At 35.1% G+C, this 23,894-nt stretch overlaps 2 protein-coding genes across 2 annotated transcripts in view; both read left to right on the top strand.

Moving 5' to 3' along the window:
- The first annotated feature begins 914 nt into the window (after nt 1-914).
- krtcap3 (keratinocyte associated protein 3) lies at nt 915-4,391 on the top strand. The gene is made up of 6 exons (XM_055172124.2): nt 915-1,065; nt 2,305-2,489; nt 2,596-2,655; nt 2,743-2,940; nt 3,113-3,247; nt 3,671-4,391. The coding sequence occupies exons 1-6, from the start codon at nt 1,053-1,055 to the stop codon at nt 3,761-3,763; spliced, it is 684 nt and encodes a 227-aa protein (XP_055028099.2). The 5' UTR covers nt 915-1,052; the 3' UTR covers nt 3,764-4,391.
- A 1,128-nt stretch (nt 4,392-5,519) lies between these two features.
- fzd3b (frizzled class receptor 3b) overlaps nt 5,520-23,894 on the top strand; it is a 37,881-nt gene continuing 19,506 nt past the window's right edge. The window contains exons 1-2 of the mRNA XM_055172116.2: nt 5,520-5,829; nt 7,095-7,620. Coding sequence (XP_055028091.2) covers nt 7,276-7,620 — 345 coding nt within the window. The 5' untranslated portion in view covers nt 5,520-5,829; nt 7,095-7,275. The remainder of the gene's footprint in view (nt 5,830-7,094; nt 7,621-23,894) is intronic.

Here is a 23,894-nt window from a genome sequence, read left to right as displayed (position 1 = left end):
ACTATGGGTCGCTGTGGTTTTAGATTTGGGTTTGTATTTATTTATTTAAAGTTTTTGTTATGGAGGACAAAAAATTAATTTGGTATAAATGCAGAAATTCATAAAAACATGCTTTGGTCATGAAAAAGGGCATAATTGCACGATTGGTTTAAATTTGTCTACATTTTAATACATTTAGTTGTTTTTTTATTTACAGTTGATTCATTTTGTCATCCTCCATATTTTGTGTTTGTCTTTTTACACTTATATAATTAAAATAAAGACAAAAATATTTGCCTATATTCATTCAGTATTCTGTTATCATAGATCTTGTTTTGGTGATATACTCTTTCTTTATCTTAATTTGCTTTACAATATTTGTATTGTTTGGTTGCTGTTTATACTGTGGGGGCGTGTCCATTAAACGTTTGAGGACTTTGGACACTGATGTATATTTTTCATTGTTGAAATGATTAACATTTGCAGACAGATATACAAGTAGTGTTTAGATCTGCTGGTAACATCATCAGACTAAATTTATTCTAGTTGTGAATTATTTCCACACATGATAAAATCTTATCTTCAAAACAGCTCTGTTATGAAAAAAACTTTCTCTCATGACAAATGAAAAATATATTAATTTATTTCACAAACGAAAGTGTGTTATACAATGTACAACCTAATTTACTGTACAACAATAATAACATATAATATGGGTAAAGTCATTATAATATAATAAAACATTATAACAATATGCAATGCTTGGGCTTATATAAACTGTTTTCAGTAAAGAATATCGCATTGTAAATGTTCATTTTTGCAAACTTTTGCATAGTTGTGTTATTTATTTATTTATTTCGTTTTTTTTTACTAATTGCATTTATTTTAGAATACCTTTGTTTTTACTCTTTCAGTTGCGGTTACATTTGCATTGAAAGACCTTTGTATTCTGACTCCGCCCACTTCCGCAGCACAGGTAAGCTCTGTGTGACGTCACCGATCTTGAAGGAAGGAAAGTGCGCGTGTAATCAAAGTTTTCCTTCAAAACAGTGATTATTTACACGGATACTAATATGTGTGGCTTCGGTAAGAGAATCATTACTTTCTTAATTGCTTGATTAGTAGTTCAACTTGATTTATAATCTAACTGAAGCTGTTTAAAGGGTTTGCCGAGCTTATAACAATCGGGGTTTTGTTATCTGCAATGGCGAAGTTTGCAGCGTAATATTTCGTCACGTATTATTAAAAGTAGATTTAAAAGATGATTTTTAGCAGCTGGATAGATTTTTACGAAGAACAAATGCAAAGACGTTGATATTGTGACCTAACTATTCAAATGCTTTTGGGCTCATGTAAATCAGAGGTGGACACTACTTGAGTATTTTAGTTACATTTTCCAAGCATCTGTGCTTTGTCAGAGTGTTTGTCTTTGGAAAAAAATTTACTTTACCAAAACAATTTCAATACATTCTAAAGCATAGAACCACATTGTGTATTCCTTTTATATTGCATATTAAAATTTATTTAATACCTAATTACATAAAAATTGTGTACTTATTCTTTTCTTGAGTAAAAGTACTAAAGTAAAAAAATTACTAGATGTTTAATGTGCTTAAATATTAAATATAAACTAAAAACTTGAAATTATGAAATGTAGTGGAGTGAAAATTATGATAATATGCTTTGGAATGTATGTTTTCCAAAGAAAAACACTGATAAAATACGAATACTTGAAAATGTATTTTATGTAGAAAGCCAAAATACTTAAGTAGTGTCCGCCTCTGATGTAAATATATTGTTGTGTATATGTGTACTTGCTATTCACTGTATACAGAATCTCTGCTTATTATTAGGAATGCACTTACAGTGTTTATGTCCGATAGATTAACAAACAACTATTCATACTTATACTTATGTATTACTTGCTTACTAGTTTTAACTTACTTATTGTTTTTTAAATTATGTTTTAAAATAGCACCGTTTAACAACATTAAGGTGTACTTGCTAGTATATTGTCAAATCATTTAATTGAACATGGATTGAATCTTTTCTATTTAACATTCAACAGAGAAGCACAGAGATAAAAACCTAAAACACATTGGACAACATTGACATCCTAACATGACAAACATCAACTTCATTTTAGTATTTTAAATATGCAACATCCATTCATGCAGTTTTTCATGCTATATCAAATATGCCCAAAAACTACATCACTGACTAATACATCTGCTATACTGTATTTATTATAAATAAAAATCACTGTCATACTTTTTGCCAAAATTCTTTTCTTTGAATATCATAAATGTGTCATTTCAATTGCAGACAAGGAGAAGGGTCCTGGCAGGTTGATGAAGAAAGGTTTGACCCTCATCGTTGTCGGTCATATTAATTTCATTCTGAGTGCCATTGTTCATGGAAGTGTGTTGAGACATATATCCAAACCCAGCAATGATATCTCAACAGAGTATACCGTATCAAACATCATATCTGTCACATCTGGACTGCTAGTGAGTGATCTTATTATTATATTTGTCAATATGCTTTACATTTTTCAGAAAATGTATCCTGTAATGTCCTGAAACTGAATCAAGATATCTACTTGTTACTTTTCAGAGTATTGGAAGTGGAATTGTTGCAATATTAGTCTCGAGAAATATTTCCAATGTGAAACTAGTAAGTAATGTTTTATTTGTGTATTAGTAATCAACTGATTTAAGTGTTGTAATTTGAAGTGTTTAACACAGTTGTGTTTTTGTGTAGCAAATCAGTCTGTTGGTGAGTTCCTGTGTGAACGCTCTTCTGTCTGCAGCGTGTTTGATTGGACTTCTTTTGGCAATCAGTCTGACCATAGCAGGTGATGGAAGCGTCCTCATGAAAGGATGTAACTCCACTAACACGCCCGTCAATGCACGATCTCCGGTCATCGTCGACTGTCCTTTTGATGCCACCCGCATCTATGTGAGTCTTTCTGCCGGGGCACATCTAAGCTCTTATACCAGTTATACCCCTGGTGATAATCCAACAATAAATACCTCAAACTATTCTGTTTGCCGAATTGTTTACATAAGTTATAGTTGTGGCGTTTGATCAAAAGTAGTTTATATGTTAAAGTATGTTTGTATTTATTCAGGACACAACCTTGGCTCTGTGGTTCACCTGTGCTGGGTTTACATCTATAGAGGCTGGACTGTCTGTTTGGTGTTTTGTGGTGGGTCTGACATTAAGAGGCATTGGACCCTGTGCTAAAACCTACATCAGAGAGCAGGTACAACACTGAATACTCAAACTTTATAACCAGACATTTACCTGTGGACCTGTAGCGAGTTTATAAGGCAGAGTTTAGGGATCTCTATAAGGACAATCATAAGATTTTAAGCATGCAAAATTATTTAGCAAACATTAGCAAAGAGATACACTATCAGAAATGGATGCATGGTAACTTTTCAAAAAGTATACATGTCTGTACCTACATGCTCCATATTAGGACATTTTAAGGGGTACTTGCCCAATGACACCTAGGGGCCATTTCTGAATATTTTTTCTTCTTTTTAAATAAATAACAAATTCTAAATATTATTAATAAATTAAAAATTTTAAACTATATGGACGGAAACTGTATGCATATGCTTGTATGCTATTGTGTTTATAAATGCAAGTGAATAGCCACAAAATTATAATTTTTTCACAGCTGGAGGAGGAGGCACTAGCATCAAGAGGAATGACAGATCCAGGTCATTCAAGTCAAGGTCAACGTCTCATCGAGCATCCTTCCAGCGCTTAAAGAGAGATTCCTGAAATAAGGCAGAGCTTTGCTACACAATGTGCTGTGTTATCAAAGGGATCCAATTGTTTCATGTGGTACATGTTTACTGTTTGTGTTTACATGAAAACCTTAAAACACTGACACATACCACTTTTGTGTAATTTCAAAAACACGCTGATGTCTTATTTTAAAATTGATCATTCATATTGTTTTTTATTTTATATATTTTTGTGCTTAGAATGTCAAAAACATCAAATATGAACTACCTAATGTGCCACGAAGTAAACACTTTAGAGCTAGTATACATACTATGCAAGTATGCAGGCCAAAGAAAAGCTGTTAGTCTGGATTGGATTCAATGATGTTGAGTAAATCTCACACTTTGAATAGAGTAACGGATTAAAGGACTGAAATTATAATATAATATTTTTATAGAGATGTGGCTGACGCACTACATCCCTATATCATTTTATTTAAAAGGGCTGTGTGTTTGTTTTTAAAGAGAAATATGTTTTATCTTTTAAAGGCCTGTCATTTCAATGCAGAAGACTGAATTTTTACTGTCTACATTTCATTTTAGGTGTGTTATGTAATTATCACTGTGCAATTTTAAATAAAGAAAAAAATACAAAATAATTGCAATTGATTTGAGCACTATTTTGTATTAAATTATATATATTTTGCCACACTAATCTAGTCTTGGCTATGTTTAATTTGGTTTAAGAAAAGTCTTATAATATGTAACCTAATAGACTCAAGATTTGTATTGTTATGTGTACCTAGGCACATTGAAATTCTCATTTTGCTATTAACTCACAAGAACAAGGGTAGAAGGGCAGCAAACAAATACAATAAAGTAAGTAAAAATAAAGAAATTACAATTAAAAAGAAGAATCAACAATAAAAGTACACTTTAGAAAAAAAAAGAAGTGCAATAAAAAGTAAAAATCCTTAAATAGTACAAACAATTTACGCCATAACAGAAAAAATATATATAAAAAAGAATAATTTACACATTAAATAGAGACAGGTCAAAGTCATTTACACACTTACTATCCGCACAGACGTCGAAAAAGATAAGAAATATGGTTGTAATTTGTGGCTAGAAGGGATACAGCTATGGCCAAACTCTCGTGAAATCTCGCCGGATGAGCGCTGTTTTCATCCTAATCCTACCCCCAAAATTAACCCAACATTTCACGGGATTTAGGCTGTATCTGTATATTACCTAGACAGAACTGATGCTTTTTATCCCAATCCTACCCCAAACCTAACCCTAAAACCAACATCTCGCGAGATTTGGCCGTGGCTGTAACCCCTCTAGCCAGAACCAGAGAGGACCGATGGTAACTCTAAATGGGCGGGGTTTAGAGCCAGGTACGAGCAATTTATATTTTATATTTGAATGATTAAAAGTGTTTTTTCCAATAGAAAACACTATTAAAGTTGTCATTATCATTATTTATGTATACTTTTAAACAGTCAGCTGATATAGCGCGCGGAGTTTATTTGGTCACATGTGATGTGTTACAATTTTCAGCGCTGACCATCAACGATGAATTACTACAAAATAAGCCGTTTTCTGACTAAAAATACAGGAGATAAGTATAGCAAATATTAATTGGCATTTATAAGTCAAATTCTACATTAAATTAGATGTGAGAGAGCATACATCATAGATCACAAACGGATAATTTAGGTAAAAAAATAAGATTTGAATGCGGCTCAAATGAGGATTTGGCCTCCAAGCGCCCCCTAGCGGAAAATAACAGAAATAACATTTGAGGTGGGGCGGACTCTGTCGTAGTGAGGAGGGGAGGGGAGTTTCGCTTTGAATATGCAAAGACACCAGCCGCCCCTGACGCTCTTCATGCGCACGTTTGAGTAGTTTACAATTATCTGTATCCATCAGCGTCTCAAAACAAAGTAACTTACACGAGCCGAATGTTTTTATCGTAGGGTTACTGAGACACAGAATTCAGCGCGTGACGTGATTCAGAGCCGCTGCGTGAATCTACACAGACAGAGACGCTGTATTGTGACATCGCGCGTAAAACCAGTGGATTTCTGACTGCCAGTACAAGGTAAAGTTTGATGTGCATGATGTTGCATACTCAGTTTACTTAGTTTAGCCCGAAGTGTGTTGTGTTTTTAAGAGATATGTTATATACGGTCATATATGTGTGGTTTTATGTGAAAATGCATGTTTTGGCAATATTCAGGCATGAGCACCTTACATGCTGTAAATCCCGCAGTCCTTCATGAAATATAAAATTGTACATTACAAAAACATATATAATGCATAGTTTGAATTTCTCTATAATTAAATACTTTGAATATTATTATAAGGATTTTGCAGGTGCAGATGCATTAGAATAATCAAACAATATTAACATTTAAATGTATAATAAAACATATAAAACATATTGCATGTATTTGACATGTCTAGATCTGAAGATGCATTAGAATTATAAAATACAAAAAATTTACAAATATATATAATGCATGCATATTCTTTATCTAATAATACACAAATAATTTTTACATGTATGCATATGGAATGTCTTGTCCAGAGATGCATTTGAATTATTATTATTAAACCACTATTATTATATATGTTAGTTATTGTAATGCTTAAGTTTAAGTATTGGTTGGTTGTTGTTTACATATTGGGGCAGGTTGTGTTTGTGTTGGTGTGTTTGGATTCACACAAACGTGTTGTTAGGGGGAAGGGACATTCACACCGACTTTAGTTAATTCAGATTAAACAGTGAAAACACAATGTGTGAGATACTGGACCTTTACATATAATGTCTTGAGATTACATTGACAAGGTCAGATTATTTTATTATTCATTTCTGAAAGGACTCATCATGCAATTGTGCTTCACACATTGTCAAAAATATAAAGATACAGTATATATCTACAGTGGTATCATTACATTTTGCATTGTAACATTATTTTCATGAGAGTGACTTTAATAAATATTAAAGTGTGAGTCACAAATGTAAAAGATATAAATAGTTTTCGTTTAATGGCATTCCTTCATTTGATTAAATGTTAAATAGACTTTTTTTGGGAGGGACCTGTCATTTTGTGAGATTTACCCTAGTTAATGGTTGCTTTTGTTTTACGACAGTCATCTCATCTGTTTAAATACTACAGTAACGGTTTACAAGCTGCGGTTTACAGCGGTTGCATTGCCAGACACAAAACTAATGAAGTTAAACTGTTAAATTGGATTCGTTTATTTGCACAACGACTTCAGATGAATCTGGTAGCGTCCAGCAGTATTTTCAATAGCTTCATGCTTTTTACGTTTAAATATATTTCTGATATGTTGTTACAGGTAGCACCGCCAGACCACCCTGACCGAACAGTTTCTCTCATAAATACATAAATGCTTCAAGTCCAGATCAAAGCGTTGACTGACCCAAGACGCAGGTCAACAGGCAGGTATCCATGAGGACCATCTGAGAAAACAGGACAGAGATGGAAGCAGTGAATTGTGACGGTATACCTTACACACTATGGGTGTGGCAGATCTCGGTGTAGAGAATAAACCCTTGTGTTCCTGTGCAACTGTTCAATCGCGCCCCATTGTGTTTTGCCATTCAACAATGGGGCACATCCTGGATTTACCTTCGTCCGGTGCAACTCGACGCTTGCGAAGGATGTTTCTGTTCGGTCCGCTGATGTTCCTGGCTTTCTTCGCGATGGGCGCGTGCATCCACATGGACTCTGTTGGCAGTCACAGCATGTTCACCTGTGAGTCTATCGGCCTTCGGATGTGCCAAGATCTACCCTACAATACCACCTTCATGCCGAACCTCCTGAACCATTATGACCAGCAGACGGCCGCTCTGGCCATGGAGGTGAGAGAGATTTTTATTTCTATACTACACGGATCAGGTGGGCAAGATGAAACGGGGTTGCCAGGGAGCTTGTTGTCGTGGTTGCTAGTTGGATGAGCTTGAATCTTTTAGACTGCAGGTGGCTGATGATGATTGAAATATGCACTGATTATTATTTATTAACTGTAGATGCTATTTTTGGGGTTGATGGTATTTTTAATATCTTGATATTGATAGATCGGCCACACTTACTACTAGTGTGTTCAACTCAAGAGTGTGTTCTAGTTCATTTCTGCGGTGCCTTTCTTTGATCTGAATGTTAAGATCATGAAATGTAATCCTGTTAATTGTTAATCTTTAGTAGCGTTTGCCCTCTGGTGATAAATATAAAGACATTATTTTTGCATGCATTATTTTGAATATTTATGCACTTGAAGATGCATTTTGAAAAGGACTGCTGAGATAACCTGAACCTTTCTAAATTTCTTAATGAAAAGCTTGTGATGTTATAGTTTCTCTTGTAAACCTATTAGTGTGAGTCTGTAGTAAATGCTTGCTCAGGAGTTTCTGAGAGTTTAATGGCTGCCACAGCTATTTCGATGAATCACGATCCATACTGTATGAAATGTAATGAGATCCATCATTTTGCCTGCAGGTTTTTTTTCTGTAATGGATCTGTTAATCGTCAGCGGGAAAACATTCTGTGTCATTATGCCAACAGCAACGGTAGATATTGTGTCCTATTTTTTAACAGGGAAAATAAGCGGCTTAATAGTTATATTAAAAGAATTGTAAACAATGATTTTAATAAATATAAACTATAGGGATGCACCAGTACAACATTTCTGTACCCATACTGATATTAAACTTAAAATGACAGTAGAAGCAAATAGATTTGCTTTTTACTTATTGTTTCAAATTATTATTATTATTATTATGAATAATCCTCATTTCAAGGCATTTTCAAGGCTGGAAACTTTCCGTGGGAATATATAGGAATTATTTAAAAAATGCATTGCCTATAACAGGGAACTTAAATGTAGTTATAAATGTTACATAATTTTGTTGAAAACATGCGATTTTAGATACATTTCTACCATGCACATTATTCAGTTACATGCACACAGCACAGTGTTTACTGAAGAACCATTGAGGCCACACCCCCTGCATATACTTGCATTCTTATATAACATGCACAGATCATTTCTTTAATCCTGCACACAAAATAATGTCAAAATGGTCATCTTTGCATGTATTCACGTAAATGACATGAAAAGTTACGATTAAAGTTCTACTTGGTAAAAGGGTCAATAACGTGATGTTAATTATTATTTTGTGTCCGTATGGTTCAATTAAATGTAAAAAGGTTAACATTTAAAAAAAAAATCAGATTAGTTGTATACATTCTCTTTTTTTGAGGACCAAGTCTAAGATTTCTGATTTGATTTAATTTTGAAAGAATATTTGGGGGATAATTGCAAAAATGTCAATGTGGTGTAACCGGTCTGTTTCAGTTGGTGTAACTAGAATTTTTTTAAATGAAAAATATTAATACATTTATAAAAAATGTGAAATAAAATAAAATCATCTAGTTTAGTGTAATATGATTTTTTACATACCTTTTTTATATCATGTCAAAGATTATTAAGAAAACAGAGCTGTTTTCAACACATGTCAGGACAAATGAAGAGTTTCGTTGCAAAACGAGATAACCACCGTTTTTATAATTGTTCAGAAATCTCGTTTTTTTGGTTGTGCATTCCTATTAATTTCAATTCAACTGCAGTTGGTTTGTATTGATTTAAACCTTCTCAACTTAACAAATACTGCTAAGTAGCACCATAAAACAAAATAATAACATGATAACATAATAATAAACATGTTTTGACAAAAATGTTAAAAAATGGATTTGTCTCGTTTTGCAACGAAACTCTTCAAATATACAAAAAACTCATTTACATTTAGAAATACCTTAAAATTATATTTTAAAGAGATTTTTTTTATGATTAGGCTTACATGCCATCAAGGTGGATAAAATATTTAATATTTCTAATTTTTTGGTGCAGTTGGCGGTTACACCATTTGACATTTTCAGGTCCATTCAGTCTTAACTTTCATAAAAATGGTGCAAATGTAATTATTAATTGCATAAAATGTATATAAATACATTGTGCATTGAAATAAATATAATGCATGCTTTTAAAACAAGTTTTCTAAAAAGATTTTTGAATTTCTCATCTTGCCAAACCGTTTTAGTCACTGACTCAAATATGTCTTTTTTAAAAATTGTATTACCTTGCATGAATGTCTGCTTATGACATGATATTGTTTGTATAATTTTCCCTAAATTTTCAAACAATTCCCATTAAGTTTCCAATTTGGAATATTTCCAAAATTCCCCAGATTAAGTTCCCATGGAAAGTTTCTGGAAATTTACCGAAAACTGGCCGCCCCTTTGCAACCAGACACACGGTATGAGTTTTGATGCAATTTTTCACCCGGGTGATTCTCACGAAAACTTGGTTTTAAAAATGTCAAGCATGAAAATGTAAAAATTGCTTAAATTTACTTTTTTTCCCACCAGACATTGAAAAACAAAGTCTGGAGTAAATGGGAACATTCATTTAAAAACTTTTACTTATCATTTAACACTTTTTGTAACAGAATTTAAAAAATTAGTCCTAAAAATCTCATTACCGCAACAGTCAGAAAACATCAACACTGACATATTTTCAAAATGACATGACAAACCTGAAAGAACATAATTTGGAGATTCTGCACATGCATTTAAAATCAAAGTATTATGCTTCTATTAATTAAGTTAACATTTAATAAGCATCTGTTGCGGTAATGATAATCAAAATGTCCTGTAAGCATTCTGACAAGACAATATTTCAAATTAACTGTAAAAAAATGATCTTACCTGGTAGCCATCTTGAAGTAACTCAGTGCTTCTCAATTATTTTCTGTCACGCCCCCCCCAGGAAGAAGTAAACATTTCGCGCCCCCCAAACTCTCCGCCGGGACTGTAAATAGTGTAATTTGTCTATAAAATTACACATCTGCAAAACATTGTATCCTTATTAACATTAAACAACACAAAAAAGAAATATCAATCAACTACAACAAAGAATAACTTTATTAACATTGTTTTTTTAGTCTGTAACTGAAAAGACTTAAAATAAAAATTAATAAAAAAAATCAAACCTTATTTACAGCATATTTTTTGACCATTTGATACTGAAAAATTAAATTAAATATAATCAATAAATAATAATAAAAAACTCAAGCAGCTTATCAGTGTGTTTGGGGTGTAATGTCTTTAAGTGACGGTGCAAAAAAAAAATAACTACCTGAAAAAGTATTTTCCCCGGGGTCTCGCGCGCCCCCCCTGGTGTCGCTTCGAGCCCCCCCTGGGGGTCCCGCCCCACTATTTGAGAAGCACTGAAGTAACTGGTCCATGTGCTTGGTCACTCAAAATCAAACTTTATTAAAATTCTGTATGTGTGCTTAAACTGTTCTCAAAAAGTGTTGCGGAGGATGAGAACATCAGGCATGGAAACATCATTTTCCTAATTTTTCTTCATTATTATTACACATGAATATTCAGTAAATATTTTTTCTGTCATCTAAAGTAGTCTAGCAAAACATCCATTTATTTTTTTCTTAATATTTTTGTGTTAATTTGATTAAATTACAACATAACGCATGTTCAAACACAGCCGGACACATTGCGGTAATGAGAATTTCAGCAGAAAATGAGAGAAAATTTCCAATTATAAATTCTTATGTTGAAATCACACATTGTGCAAGGTAGAACACAGTATTGTGTTAATTCTGATGCTTTTTAATGTTACTATATTACACATTTTAAAGCTAAAATCTTTAGTGCCGTGATGTTTCAATGGTTTCGTGAGAATCACCCACCCATTTTGATTGCCAGGATATAATCCGCCCTCATAAAAGACATTTTCCCCACTATCGGACCAATTATTTAAAAACAGCCAATGTCCCATAGTGGGAAAGTTGCTGTTATTAGCCAATGCCAATATATTGGTGCACCCTAATGTATAAAAATATGTATATATTTGTAAAAATTAATATTTATTTATTACAAAAGTAGTATTTGTTTTAATAAAAATGTGCCACACGCATCTTTAGTCCATCTGTCTCCAAAAAATATCCAAGTAATGGCAAACAGCCACACATGTCTTGTGAAACCCTGTGTGTCGTCTCAGGAATGAAGTGTTGTTGAATGATATTTTATTCCATGTGCTGAAGGCCGTAATGGTTTTCCATAAAGGCGACGGCCTAATAATCTCCCACAATGGCTGGATTGATGTGAAGCGTGGACTAATGCGCTTTCCTCCATTGTTTCAGTCAATTAACCCCACCGGGGGAACAGAAGCGTTTATCGTTGTTCTCTGCGGTCGCAGCAAAGCCACCAGCGTCCGATGCCTGCTGTAGGTCGCAGGGTCACGTGACCCGGTCTGCATTGTTAGATGTTGGCTGATCCATCTGTGGGGGGTGTTGAGTTTTCCCTGTGGATGTGTATTACATCACCCAGAGATGGCCTGCTAGTGAAACATAACCTGAGACTGTTAACTACCCTTTCCCCACTTTTCTATTTGATGATGTGGGGGTGCTGGGTTGTGTCTGCTCTTATTAAACTTCTTGAATTGGTTATACTGTTGCATAAGATTGTAAATTTGTGTTTTAATGTAACTCTTCTGGGATGTTTAAGACATTTGGCTTCTGTTTAACTATTTTGTGCAGAAAATGGGATTATAGATTCATTTCGCAGATCAGTTCATTCAGATCAGTGAAGTTCATCAGGTTAGTTGAGACTAAACAATGAGGAGATCAGAAGGATTTTACCGCTGAAGTAAAATCGACTTTAGTGTTGACTGAAGCTTTCTCTGCTGTGAATGAGGTCAGATTATTGGTGCAGACTGCCGTATAAACCATACATAAATGTTATCCATGTCTTGTGCGTTATGTGTTGCTGAAGACATTTTCCCCTCTTCATACTGACAAGCTTGTATGATCTCAAGTGGTTTGTTAAAAGGCTACTTAAACCTCAGAAATAATACAAATCTTTAACTCTTAAGCCATTGATTCAGTTGTCATCACCTTCAACCAGTTAACAAATGAGCCAGAACATAATGTGAGTGCTTTAAAATATGCACACCTTTGATTTACTGAAGTCACTTTCATCACCGGGTACTGGTCATGTGTTCATTGCAGTCTGCTGAACATTTTTGGCAAATGTCTCAGGACATCCAGGTGTGTACGGTATGCACAGAATATATATAAGATGCTGTTTTATAAGCATTGTGGAGACATTCATGTTGAGTTGCATGAATAAATGCATGAAGCTTTGCTATTTTAAGAGGACCTTTTAAGTAGTTTAGGGAAGGAAAAAGATATACTGAAATAAATTAAGGTATTGCAACTATCTTATTGCATTAGTTTGCATTAGGGGAGCAAGCATTATCGGCAGATTGATCGGAGCATGCATAATATCTTAAAGAGCACCAATGGTCCAGTTCACGATTTTACATTTCCTTTGGTGTGTAAGTGTGCATTAGTAAATGTTAACCATATGCAAAAGGTACAAAGCCCAAAGTAAACGATGACATGAGTTATCGTCTTCAACGTAAATCTCTTTTCTTGGACTACAACAAACACACGGATTGTAGGCAACAGTTTACTTTCTGGGATTGGTGATGTAGAGAAAACCAAAATTATCATAATTCCTCCCGCTTTGACTCACAGCCTGTAAGTTAACTTCTCTTAGCAACCAAATCGTTTAAACATGGTAAGGACCCTCATTTCCGGCTGACGTCTGAGGTATTCAGACCAATCACAACGTACAGATTAACTGGCCAATCAGGGACACGGAGCTTTTCAAATCTGTGCGTTTCAGGAAGAGCTACAAAAATGTAGGGTATGTTGAAAATGTCTTTTTTTACCATAAACCACGCGAACACATTGTATTATACCATATACACAAAATAACATTTTTTAGCAATGAAATAGGTGCACTTTAATATCTTAAGCCACTTTGCTTACAAGTAAATGTATCTCAATTTTAAAATTCTAAGATGAAGCACAAGACGTAAATCTACGTAAGAGTACTACGGTTTTTTTGCAGTTCAAAAAATATTTTAATATAATTTAAATACATGATCTTCATGCACGACATTTGTGATTTAGCAATAACTTAATTAGCTAAATATAATGACATACGATATGTGATATCATGATGCTTTCAATTTGTAAAATCAATGTAAATTAAAATAAACTATGTTTTAAAACTGAAATTTATATAACCAACATACGTTTTACTTTTTTAGGTTTAGTAAGTTTGACTTAAATGTTTGATTCTACATACAATTTTGAAGGACTAAAATCGTTGTATTATTATTTCATAATTGTGGTTCGCATTCGTAATTACAAACCATTGCGATTAGGGCTGTGCAAAAATATTGATACAGCTAACAATCGTGAATTTTCCACGATATTTACGATATTTCAGTCTCTACAAAACAAAATAAAATCCCTCTGTGTGTGTCAAACGTCCAATGTCTCAGAAGTTAGCAGGGGTGAGAAAATGGCAGAAAATGTAAAAACGCCTGCAGCTTTTAAAGCCGAAGCACTTTGACTTAAAATTTTTTTTTTAAATCAGCTCTTTTTTGTTGCTTTTTTGATAAAAAAGTATCACAATTTATCGCAACACGAAAATGCATTACAGCGTTTCGTGACATATTGTATCGCGACACATGCATCGTGATATGTATCGTATCGTGAGGCCCTTGCCAATACACAGCTCTAATTGCGGTATGCACACTTAATAACTTCAAAATATCTCGCAGTCCTAAATTTAAATAGATTTTACAAACTTTAAGTATTATCGTAATAAACAGCATAATGTATAATTTAGCATTTTCCCTCCAATATACCGTGCAGCTCTGGTAGTTCAGCTTTTAAACATTCGTCTCCAACAGTTTGTTTGTCTCAGGATGCTAATTCTCTGACCGAAATAATTTCAAACTGAAGTAATTGTAATAGTGTGTAGTCTTGTTTATATGAGACCTCCTGTCGTTCGTACACAACTGCTCTTTTTCTTCTTTCGAGGTAGACTTAAATCTCTCTTTCTCCGTCTCCTTTTCTGTCACTCTCATTCGCCCATCTTAACTATATAGAGATGTCACCATGGTAACAAACCTTAATTGTACGTCTCAATAGGACAAGCTTTAGTGTTCCCAGGAGGTGGTCTTTCCCACTGAACACTGACCCCTGAGGATGAAGTGTCGTCTTCAGAAGAGCCATGTTTTGCATTAGGGTTACTATGGTAAAGCGATGGTAAAATGTTTGAGGAACGCAAGTAGACGTAGAAGACGCGGCGAGGACAGAGAACCGACTGATCTCGATTCAAGGACGGTTGAATGACAGGAGACGAGTGTGGGAGCCAATTCTGCTGTTTTTCTTCCAGAGCTCAGATTAAGGAAATAACTTTACATTTGGCCAGTTTTCTCATTCAGGAGAGCCGAGTCTTTCACGTCTGTAGAAGTGGAGGGCCGTCCGGAGCCAATCGGTGACTGCAGAAGGAGTTTATCTTTGTTGTTGTTCTTGAGGGAGACAGGATGTGTTTTATTCTCTCTGTGTCCATGAACGCCAGTTTTATTCACCCGGTTCAGGGCGAGCAGCGTGTTGCTGTGTCACTCACACGGACGATTCGCTTCTTGTTTTGTGTCCTGGTTTAAAATCACTCAATCAGTTCTTTGTGAGGAAATCGTCCCCATGAAAAGCTTTGAATACTGCCTGAAAAATGTTAAAGAATTTAATTGCATTTGCATTCTGTGATGTGTAGCAAACCACGTCAAAAAATTTTACATTTCATAAATAAAAACAAAATCATCACATTTTTACTCCCAGCAACAATATTTTTGTTGTTTACTCATTTTCAAGCATAGAGAAAAGTTTTTTTTTTCATGAAAGGTTGTACTTAATAACAGATTATTATTCTTGTTTCAACAAACTTTTAAACAAATAAGCAAAAAATAGTTATTTAAAAAAAACAATAGAAACATGACACTGGGGTGTTGGGTGGTTGCCAGGTTGTTACCTCATTTTTAACAAATGCAGACCTTCCACAAGGAAAACCCGTTTACTTTCTGTTTACTTCTGTAAAGTAAACGATAAAGATAAGATGTTCAAATGTCACAAACACACTATTTGGTTTAATCATTTGTAAATACACTAGTCAACATTTGAAGTGCATCAAAAAAGTTAAATCAAAGTTGTCCTAAGACAAGAACAACGACAAAATGTTAAGACAACTTTTATGAAAGGTTTTGATTCACTTTAAATGTTGACTAGTATATAATATATTATGTGTTATTACAATACATATTTTTATTAAATTTTTGTGTAATATATTAGCCTCTTATGGAACGGCTGAAATTCCTTATTTGTTCATCAGACGTTGCACAATAAACGTGACATCCGAATATATTCATTATAAATCGTGAATGAAAAGTGAGATTCGAACGAATGTCCGTTAGTGAACTAATTGAATACACTATTTATATCGTAATTCGGTCAGAAACGTCAAGATTGTGAGATAAACAAATAGTTTTGGATTAAAAGGCTTGGATATTCCATTTACTTGGACTATTGGGGATTTATGAACAATTTGTTTTGGACAATTTCACCGAAGCAGATAAAGGGAAGATTTTGAAGGTAATTAAATATCCTAAATCGGCGCCGTCCGGTTCAGGTAACGAACAACTAGATTACAGTTTTATGACTGCTAAAAATCATATTATGCTTTGTGTGTGCGCTTAATGGAATCCTGAAAGTCTAAGCTTTCCAACGATGTGCCGTATGACCGTATATTTTGAAGATTTAATGCTTCAAAGTTACAATGACTTAATGCAGCCTCACGTGCAACGGAAGGGGGTGTACCGTGTACGGCACAGTGTTCCTTATCAGGTTAAACTGTACCTGTCAAAATGATTTGTAGCATCCGGTTACCTTGTGTTTATTAGTTTTAAGCGGTTGTTATCTGGGAACTGTAAATGGCACGACTCGCAAATCAGAATTAAGCATTACAATGAGCTGTGTAATATTTGTAAAGAAATATTGTTAACCCTAATGAAGAAAGGCAAAACAAGCGTAAACCAGTCTGGTTTTAGCTAGTTAAGCAGGTTTCGAGGTTTTGGCCTCTTTTTTAGATGGTCAGGCCAGCTTAAACCATCTAAGACCAGCCAACCACCTTCAGCTGGTTTTAGCTGTTTTCCCACTTTCTAGGGTGTTCTGGATAGTTGTTAAAGCATTGCTGTCCGCTGTCCAGGGTGCATTGGGCGGTTGCATGGTGGTTGTTTAGTCTAGGTCAGAAAAGTACAGATTCAAGGCACTATGATAGTCTGGTCTTTATTTAAGGCTCTGAACCCTTAAACTATAATGATTTTTTTATTTTCTGTACCAGGTAAGAATATTAATACATGCACTTTATTTTTTAGAACAAATCTTTAAACCAAACTATTAATAATATTAACAGTGATATTTGGCTTTAACCATAATTAGAAATAATGATAAAATGTTGCCAGATATTGTTACATTTAATTCAAATTTTAGTTACTGTATTATATATGTTACAAAGGTTTATTTACTACATAACATTTGATATGCAAGGTGCTTTGCCGAAAAACAAATGCGCAGAATGACTTATCTTTATATACTGTCAATAAAATGTCCTGTATTTCAGAAGTAATGGAGCTGTGAGCCACAGCGTCAGGTCAATGTTGAAGGTGAATGTCTTGATAATATCTGACAGTATTTTGTGCTGCAGGCAGGGAAAAGTCTCTTATATAAAGACTATAACACTTGCACGTCTTGTGCACAGCAGTCAGTAAGTGTTAAGGGAATGTGAGCCATTTACAGTAATCAGTGTTTTTTTACTGATATCATATCTAAAGACCTTGTACTACATTTACGTATGACTCCTGTGACCAAATGTTAAATGCATTTGAGTAAAAGTGTCTGCTTAATGAATGGGAAAGCAACCACCCAGAACAGCCAAACAACCACATAGCAAGGTGGTAGAAAGCATTTAAGAATACTATAGCACCTGCATAGCAACCACTCAGAACAGCTAAGTAACGACATAGCAAAAGGTTTAAAGGACAAGTTCGGTATTTTACACTTAAAGCCCTGTTTTCAGATTGTTTATGATGAAACAGAACGGTTTTGACTGAAATTTCGACATGTACGGCTGCCCCGGGGGTTCTCGGGTGTTTGTGTTTCGCCTCCCACCTCTACAGTGGGTTGATAGGTGCACTGGAACAATCCTTTCTAAAATGCATTGGACTTTCGTTTACAAAGATGTGAAACCTATCGAGTGGTCAGGGGTGTTCACTGACATGCTCACACAAAAATCGCTGCGGAAGATGCTTTCCAACAGCTGTTTTAGCATTCGTTGTTAACTTGTGGACCTATTTTTCCAAACGCCTCACACCCGTATATTCTTCCGCTGAGAGCTTGAATAACAGACACTCCAGCCCAGGTGGTGGCGCTAATCCGCCAATTGCAAGAATAGAAACAAAGTTCTCGGCGTGGAGTAATAGCGTACCTCACAGCACATCTAATACAAGTCAATGGAGTTGGCAAAAACTACGATAAAACCCGTTGGAATGCGTATTTTGCAGCGATTTTTGTGTGAGCATATCAGTGAACACCCCTGACCACTCGGTGAGTTTCATGTCTTTGTAAACGAAAGTTTAATGCATTTTAGGAAGGATTGTTCCAGTGCACCTATCAACCCATTGTAGAGGTGGGAGGTGAAACACAAACACCCGAAAATTCTCGGAGCAGCCGCATATATGTCGAAATTTCAGTCAAAACTGTTCTATTTCATCATAAACAATCTGAAAACAGAGCTTTAAGTGTAAAATACCGAACTTGTCCTTTAAAACATTTTAGAGCTCTTCAGCACCTGCATAGCAACACCCTAGCAACCACCCAGAACAGCCTAACAGCCACATAGCAAAAATGGTAAAAAACATTTTAGGACACTTTAACAACTGCATAGCAACTAGGGTTGGAAACTTTTCATGAATTACTGGGAATATATGGGAATAATCTGAAAATTGAAAAGTTGCTTATAACAGGAAACTTAAATGTTGTTAAAGGGACACTCCACGTTTGTTGAAAATATGTTAATTTTCCAGCTCCCCTAAAGTTAATGATATTACACAGTGCCTGAAAATAGACCCCTGCTATTGAAAGTAACCAAATAGACTATTGTCGGGCAGTGCGTAATATCACTATGCCTGCGCAGCCATGTTACAGCTGCAAAGTTCTTGATTATTACACCAGAATGAGATTATAGTTCCTAGCCATATTGGGCTAGAAAATCACAACTTTTAATTTTCTGTCGGTCTTAGTACACGATGTAACTACAGAAGAGTCAAGTTTTAAATAGGAAAAATATCCAAACTCTTTGGTTATTTTTTAGCGCGATGCTAATGGTCTAATCAGATTCAATGAATTATGCTAAGCTATGCTAAAAGTGGTATCGCCAGACCGGGAGATCGGCTGAATGGATTCCAAAACGGTAAAAATCTAATATTTAACTCTAGAGGAGCTGAAAAAGTAATATATTTTTAAAAAAGTGGAGTGTCCCTTTAAAAAATATTGCAGCATAATTTTGTTTAAAACAACAAGATTTAATGCAATTTCTGTTGAATTTTTACCCTGCATATTCCTCAATCACATGTTCACTGCACACTGCTTACTTATGCGGCCATCACATAGGACGCGGTGTGCACTGAGCCAGAGTCATATAAAGAGAGAGTTACGAAACGCTTTGATCTCGCCGCCGCGCGGTCACGTGATTCATGTAACGTTCTACAGTTCCTAACCAAGCAGGGCTGTCAATCTGTTTGCATAGGTTTTCAGCTATTTTAGGTAAATATTAGCTTGTAATGTGAATTGATCACTATACTTACTATGTTTATAACGTTTTTTTTTACTAGGGGGTGATGGAAATACAGTAAATCAGTTAATAAAGATAAACAGTTAATGATGACCCAAAGATAACTGTGGTTATCTATAGCAACTACAGCAACACAGTTTATCTTTATTTTTATAGCAAAAATATGGCTATATAAATGGCTATCAATCTGTTAAAAACATAATTCCTACACTTTTACTATATTAAAAATCACAAAAAAGATCGCCAACGCGGTTATTTGTAACAGTGAAGCATAACAGAAACACACTAAATTCATATTTAATTGTATTTATAGTACACATTAAATGTTAATATAATTATACACGATTTTCGAGGATACATCACTCGTATTACTTACCAAACACAATGAAACACAGCAGCATTGTGAAGCAGTGTGACTTTCTTATAAGGCATTTAGCTTGTCGCTGTTGCCCCCTAGTGTTACTCGTAATAGATAAAAAAAAGATAAGTATAAAGTAGATGGCCACCAGTAATAAAATATTAAACCATTAAATCTATATTATTCACACATTATACACAACTCATTAAAATATAAAAAAAATTCTAGTTATTATTAACGATAATCATTACCTACAGCAGAGTTTATAAAATATCACTGTTGACTATATTCATAAAATGTCTGAAAATGTAAAGAGAAACGGTAATTTCATCGATTTACCAGCAGGTGGCATTGAAATGAATGGGCTTCAGTGTTGCGTTTGGAACTATGCGTCACTACATGACACGCTGTTACTTCCGCATTCCATTCTTACAACGGACGTCTATGTGAGTGTCGTAACTCTATTATTATACGACTCTGCACTGAGCTAACCGCTGGGTTCAGCACAGCCAAGATGGATGCCCCGTTTCTATTGGTTGCACGTGTAATCTTCACAGAGCGCAGCGCAAAAGTTAAACTATTTTGACCTTTGACCGCGGCGTGAGCGCAACAACAAACCGCCCTCGCACGGCGCAAGCCATTGAAATGAATGGGTTTCGCAGCGCACACTGCGTCCTATGTGAAAGCCGCATTACCCCCTGCATGTACTTGCATTCGTTTACAACATGCACAGATTATTTCTTAAAAGCCAGTAAATCAGATATCTAAATGTAAGTTAGCACTATTTCATAAAAATTCCTATAAATTCTGGTTAAGTTTCCAATTTGGAATATTTCCAAAATTCCCCAGATTAGGTGCCCATGGAAAGTTTCCGGAACTTATTGCAAACTTTCCGCCCCTTTGCAACCCTAATAGCAACCATCCAGAACAGCGTAGCAACCGCGTAGCAGCATGCTAAAACCATTTTGGAGCGCTTAAGCACCCAGAACAGCCGACATGCTGCATAGCACCATACTAAAAACATGTAGCTCCTGCATAGCAACACCCTAGCAACCAGCCTCAGCAATCTAACATTGTGGCACCGTTGTGTTCTACAATAGCTGTCTGAAGTATACATTTCAAATAGTGGAAGTGAGGTTCTGTCAGACGTTAAATAAATGTAAGATCTGTCACTTCAGATCTCTGCCTTTGCTGTAATTAAATTACTACTGACAGGTTTAAGGTTGAGCAGATATTTAGTCATTCAGAAGTAATAAGAAGTCTGTGTATCACGCACACACATACACCCTGTATAGAAACATTATTATCTTTAAACCCTTTGACTTTCTAATCCTGAGAACACGACTCAAGTAATTTTTTTTCATAAACCTACTCTTTGCATAGTCGGCAAACTGGATTTTCCACAAGCAGAAGTAGTGTTGGCTCTAGTTAATCCACTTGTTTGGTGCGGGGGGATGTTTTCCTGTTCAGATTCGATTTCACCCGTGTGTCACACTTCCAGTTAAAGCTGAATTCAGACACCTGCGGTTGACCGACACGATACCTCCATCTTACATAATTATAATATCGTTCTACTGTTTTTTTAATCCACTGTAGTATGGTAATACCGTGGTATGTGATTATAGCAGTCATTCAGTACCGTGGTACCCATCATGCCATTTTTGTACCCCGGTACTGGCAGTTTTTCTACGCATGGGCGCTCCTACTTTCCACAAAATGGTTGCCAGCCTTTTTCCAGATATATGCGCTCTGTCGAATTCACAGTGTAATATAGTAAGTAGATAGAAGTCTTAAGTGTTATTTTTCTTTCCAAAAGTAGACCAAAGAGCAGTAAAAGCACACAGCCATACTCCGAAAGCTCGCAGGCTTTCATTGGTAACCCCTATTCATCGATTCGCCAAATGAATCATGGGTTTGACAAAAGAAAAACAGGCAGAAACTTAATCCATCCATTGCAGTGTTAGAGGAGTGGCACTTGGCGACGATGAGAGACAAATGTGTTCTTTTGCATCCGTGCCAAACCTCCCCCCTGCACCTCCTACACTGTCTGAGCTTTCTGGCACATCGGCGCTGTATTCGAATCAACCCTGCTATGTTTTAATTACCCATTACAGTCTTAGACATGGAGATTAGATTCAGTATAATGTGTATGAAGAGAATGTGTGTGAGCCATCTTAATTACACCTTCTACAACCCAACGACACGACAACAATAAGATTTCTCAAATGTCTCTTCAGAGGAAATTATACTCTTATTTCTCTTCGCATTACTCATGGTTGTGATATTTCTTAGCTGCACGAAAGGTGAAATGCACCATAATATATAAGTAGGTACATATTTGACATGCATTTTATGTGTTGTAGTAAGTGCATTGTAAAGATGTTGTAGTGTGGGTTGAATTACATGAAGAAATGTTTAGATCATAAGAAAATGTTGCATAACAAAAATGAAGCCAATTTTTTGGATTATTATCAAGACAATTATGAAAATTTCCCCTACAAATGTTTATTGTCATAAAACAAATATCTTATTTTTGTTATTCCAATACACAATCCAGTAACAGTGATTTATTTTTTAATTAATACATTTCATCTCATTACATGGCTTGTTATTCCCAGATAGCAACCACTCAAAACGAATAACACGGATGCTGCAAATTATTTTGACAGGTACAGTTTAATATTTCCCAAAAAGTAAATATAAATACATCTTTTAATAATAATAATATGATATTATATTTACAAATGATAAAACTAGGGATGCACCAATATGAATTTTTTTTTTTTTGGGGGGGGGGGGGCGATACCGAATTTGCTGATAATGCTGATGTATACAATACAATACAGTTGACCTATTAGCTAGTTTATTTTTGCATCAAATTATTTTTACTGAACATAGATTGGATCTATTTAACATTCAACTGACCAATATTGTCCCCCATCGCACGTCTGACAAACTATAATTTGTACATTTTTTGTATAATTTTATTTTGTTTTGGAAAGTATTTAATTATTTTGATAATTATAAAAAAAAAATGCTGGATTATGCAACAGATATGCAACTTATTGCCTTCATGCAAAATTTGGTATTGGCCTTTCTCGTGCTATTGACGATATGCCGATGGTTTTAAATTCTTCAAAAATCGGCGATACATATCGGCGGCCGATACATCGGTGCATCGCTAGATTAAACCAAATAGTGTTTGTGACATTTAAACGTCTCTTCTTTTTTAAAAACCGAAAGTAAGCGTGTTTTCCTCATGGAAGTTCTGCATTCGTTAAAAATGAGCAAATAAAATATTTCAAATCAATATTTAATGTTCCTTACCTTACTTATGATTTAAATAGCCGTGTAATAAGCGGGGTAATGTATAGGCAGCCAGTTGTTATCACGAAATAATCCCCTTCTGCTTCGCACACTTTTGGGGCTTATTTCTGCGACAGCAACCGGCTGCCTATACATTATCCCTTACGTATACATACTACCATGATGTGTGCTTTTCAATTGTAGCCGCTTTTTAATTCAAATAATGCATCATTGTGCATTGCGGTAATGACAGTAGCTGACAATTAGGATGTTTTTTATAAGACCACAAGAATGCAAAAAAAAATTGAAATGCATTAATATTTAAAAAATACTGTCATCTATACTATTGAGCTGAATGTTGCCTGTGTCGTGCAGTATATTGTAAGACGAGGCGGCAATACAAACTCTGTGAAGAGACTGTAATTTGTTCAGTGAGTAATGACTTAAGAGCAGAGACCCACAAGAGGTTGTTAGATGAGGAATCACAGAGAGGTCAGCAGGGTCAAGACACATTGGGAATGAGTGAGTGAGAGAGAGAGTATGTGATCCTAATGCTCATCCCACCGGGTGCAGTTTGTGCTGACTGTAAGTCTTTGCCTGAGATTTTAAGTGCACACGCTTGAAAGC

The sequence above is a fragment of the Misgurnus anguillicaudatus genome, chromosome 7 (assembly GCF_027580225.2).
Source record: "Misgurnus anguillicaudatus chromosome 7, ASM2758022v2, whole genome shotgun sequence".
Taxonomy (NCBI): Eukaryota; Metazoa; Chordata; class Actinopteri; order Cypriniformes; family Cobitidae; genus Misgurnus; species Misgurnus anguillicaudatus.
This window is presented reverse-complemented; position numbering and strand designations above follow the sequence as displayed.

Bases quoted from the DNA above. Each gene is read 5' to 3' on its own strand.
- krtcap3 (XM_055172124.2), top strand. The intron at 2,490-2,595 runs GTGAGTGATCTT...GTTACTTTTCAG, and splicing joins CTGTCACATCTGGACTGCTA to AGTATTGGAAGTGGAATTGT. The intron at 3,248-3,670 runs GTACAACACTGA...ATTTTTTCACAG, and splicing joins AAACCTACATCAGAGAGCAG to CTGGAGGAGGAGGCACTAGC.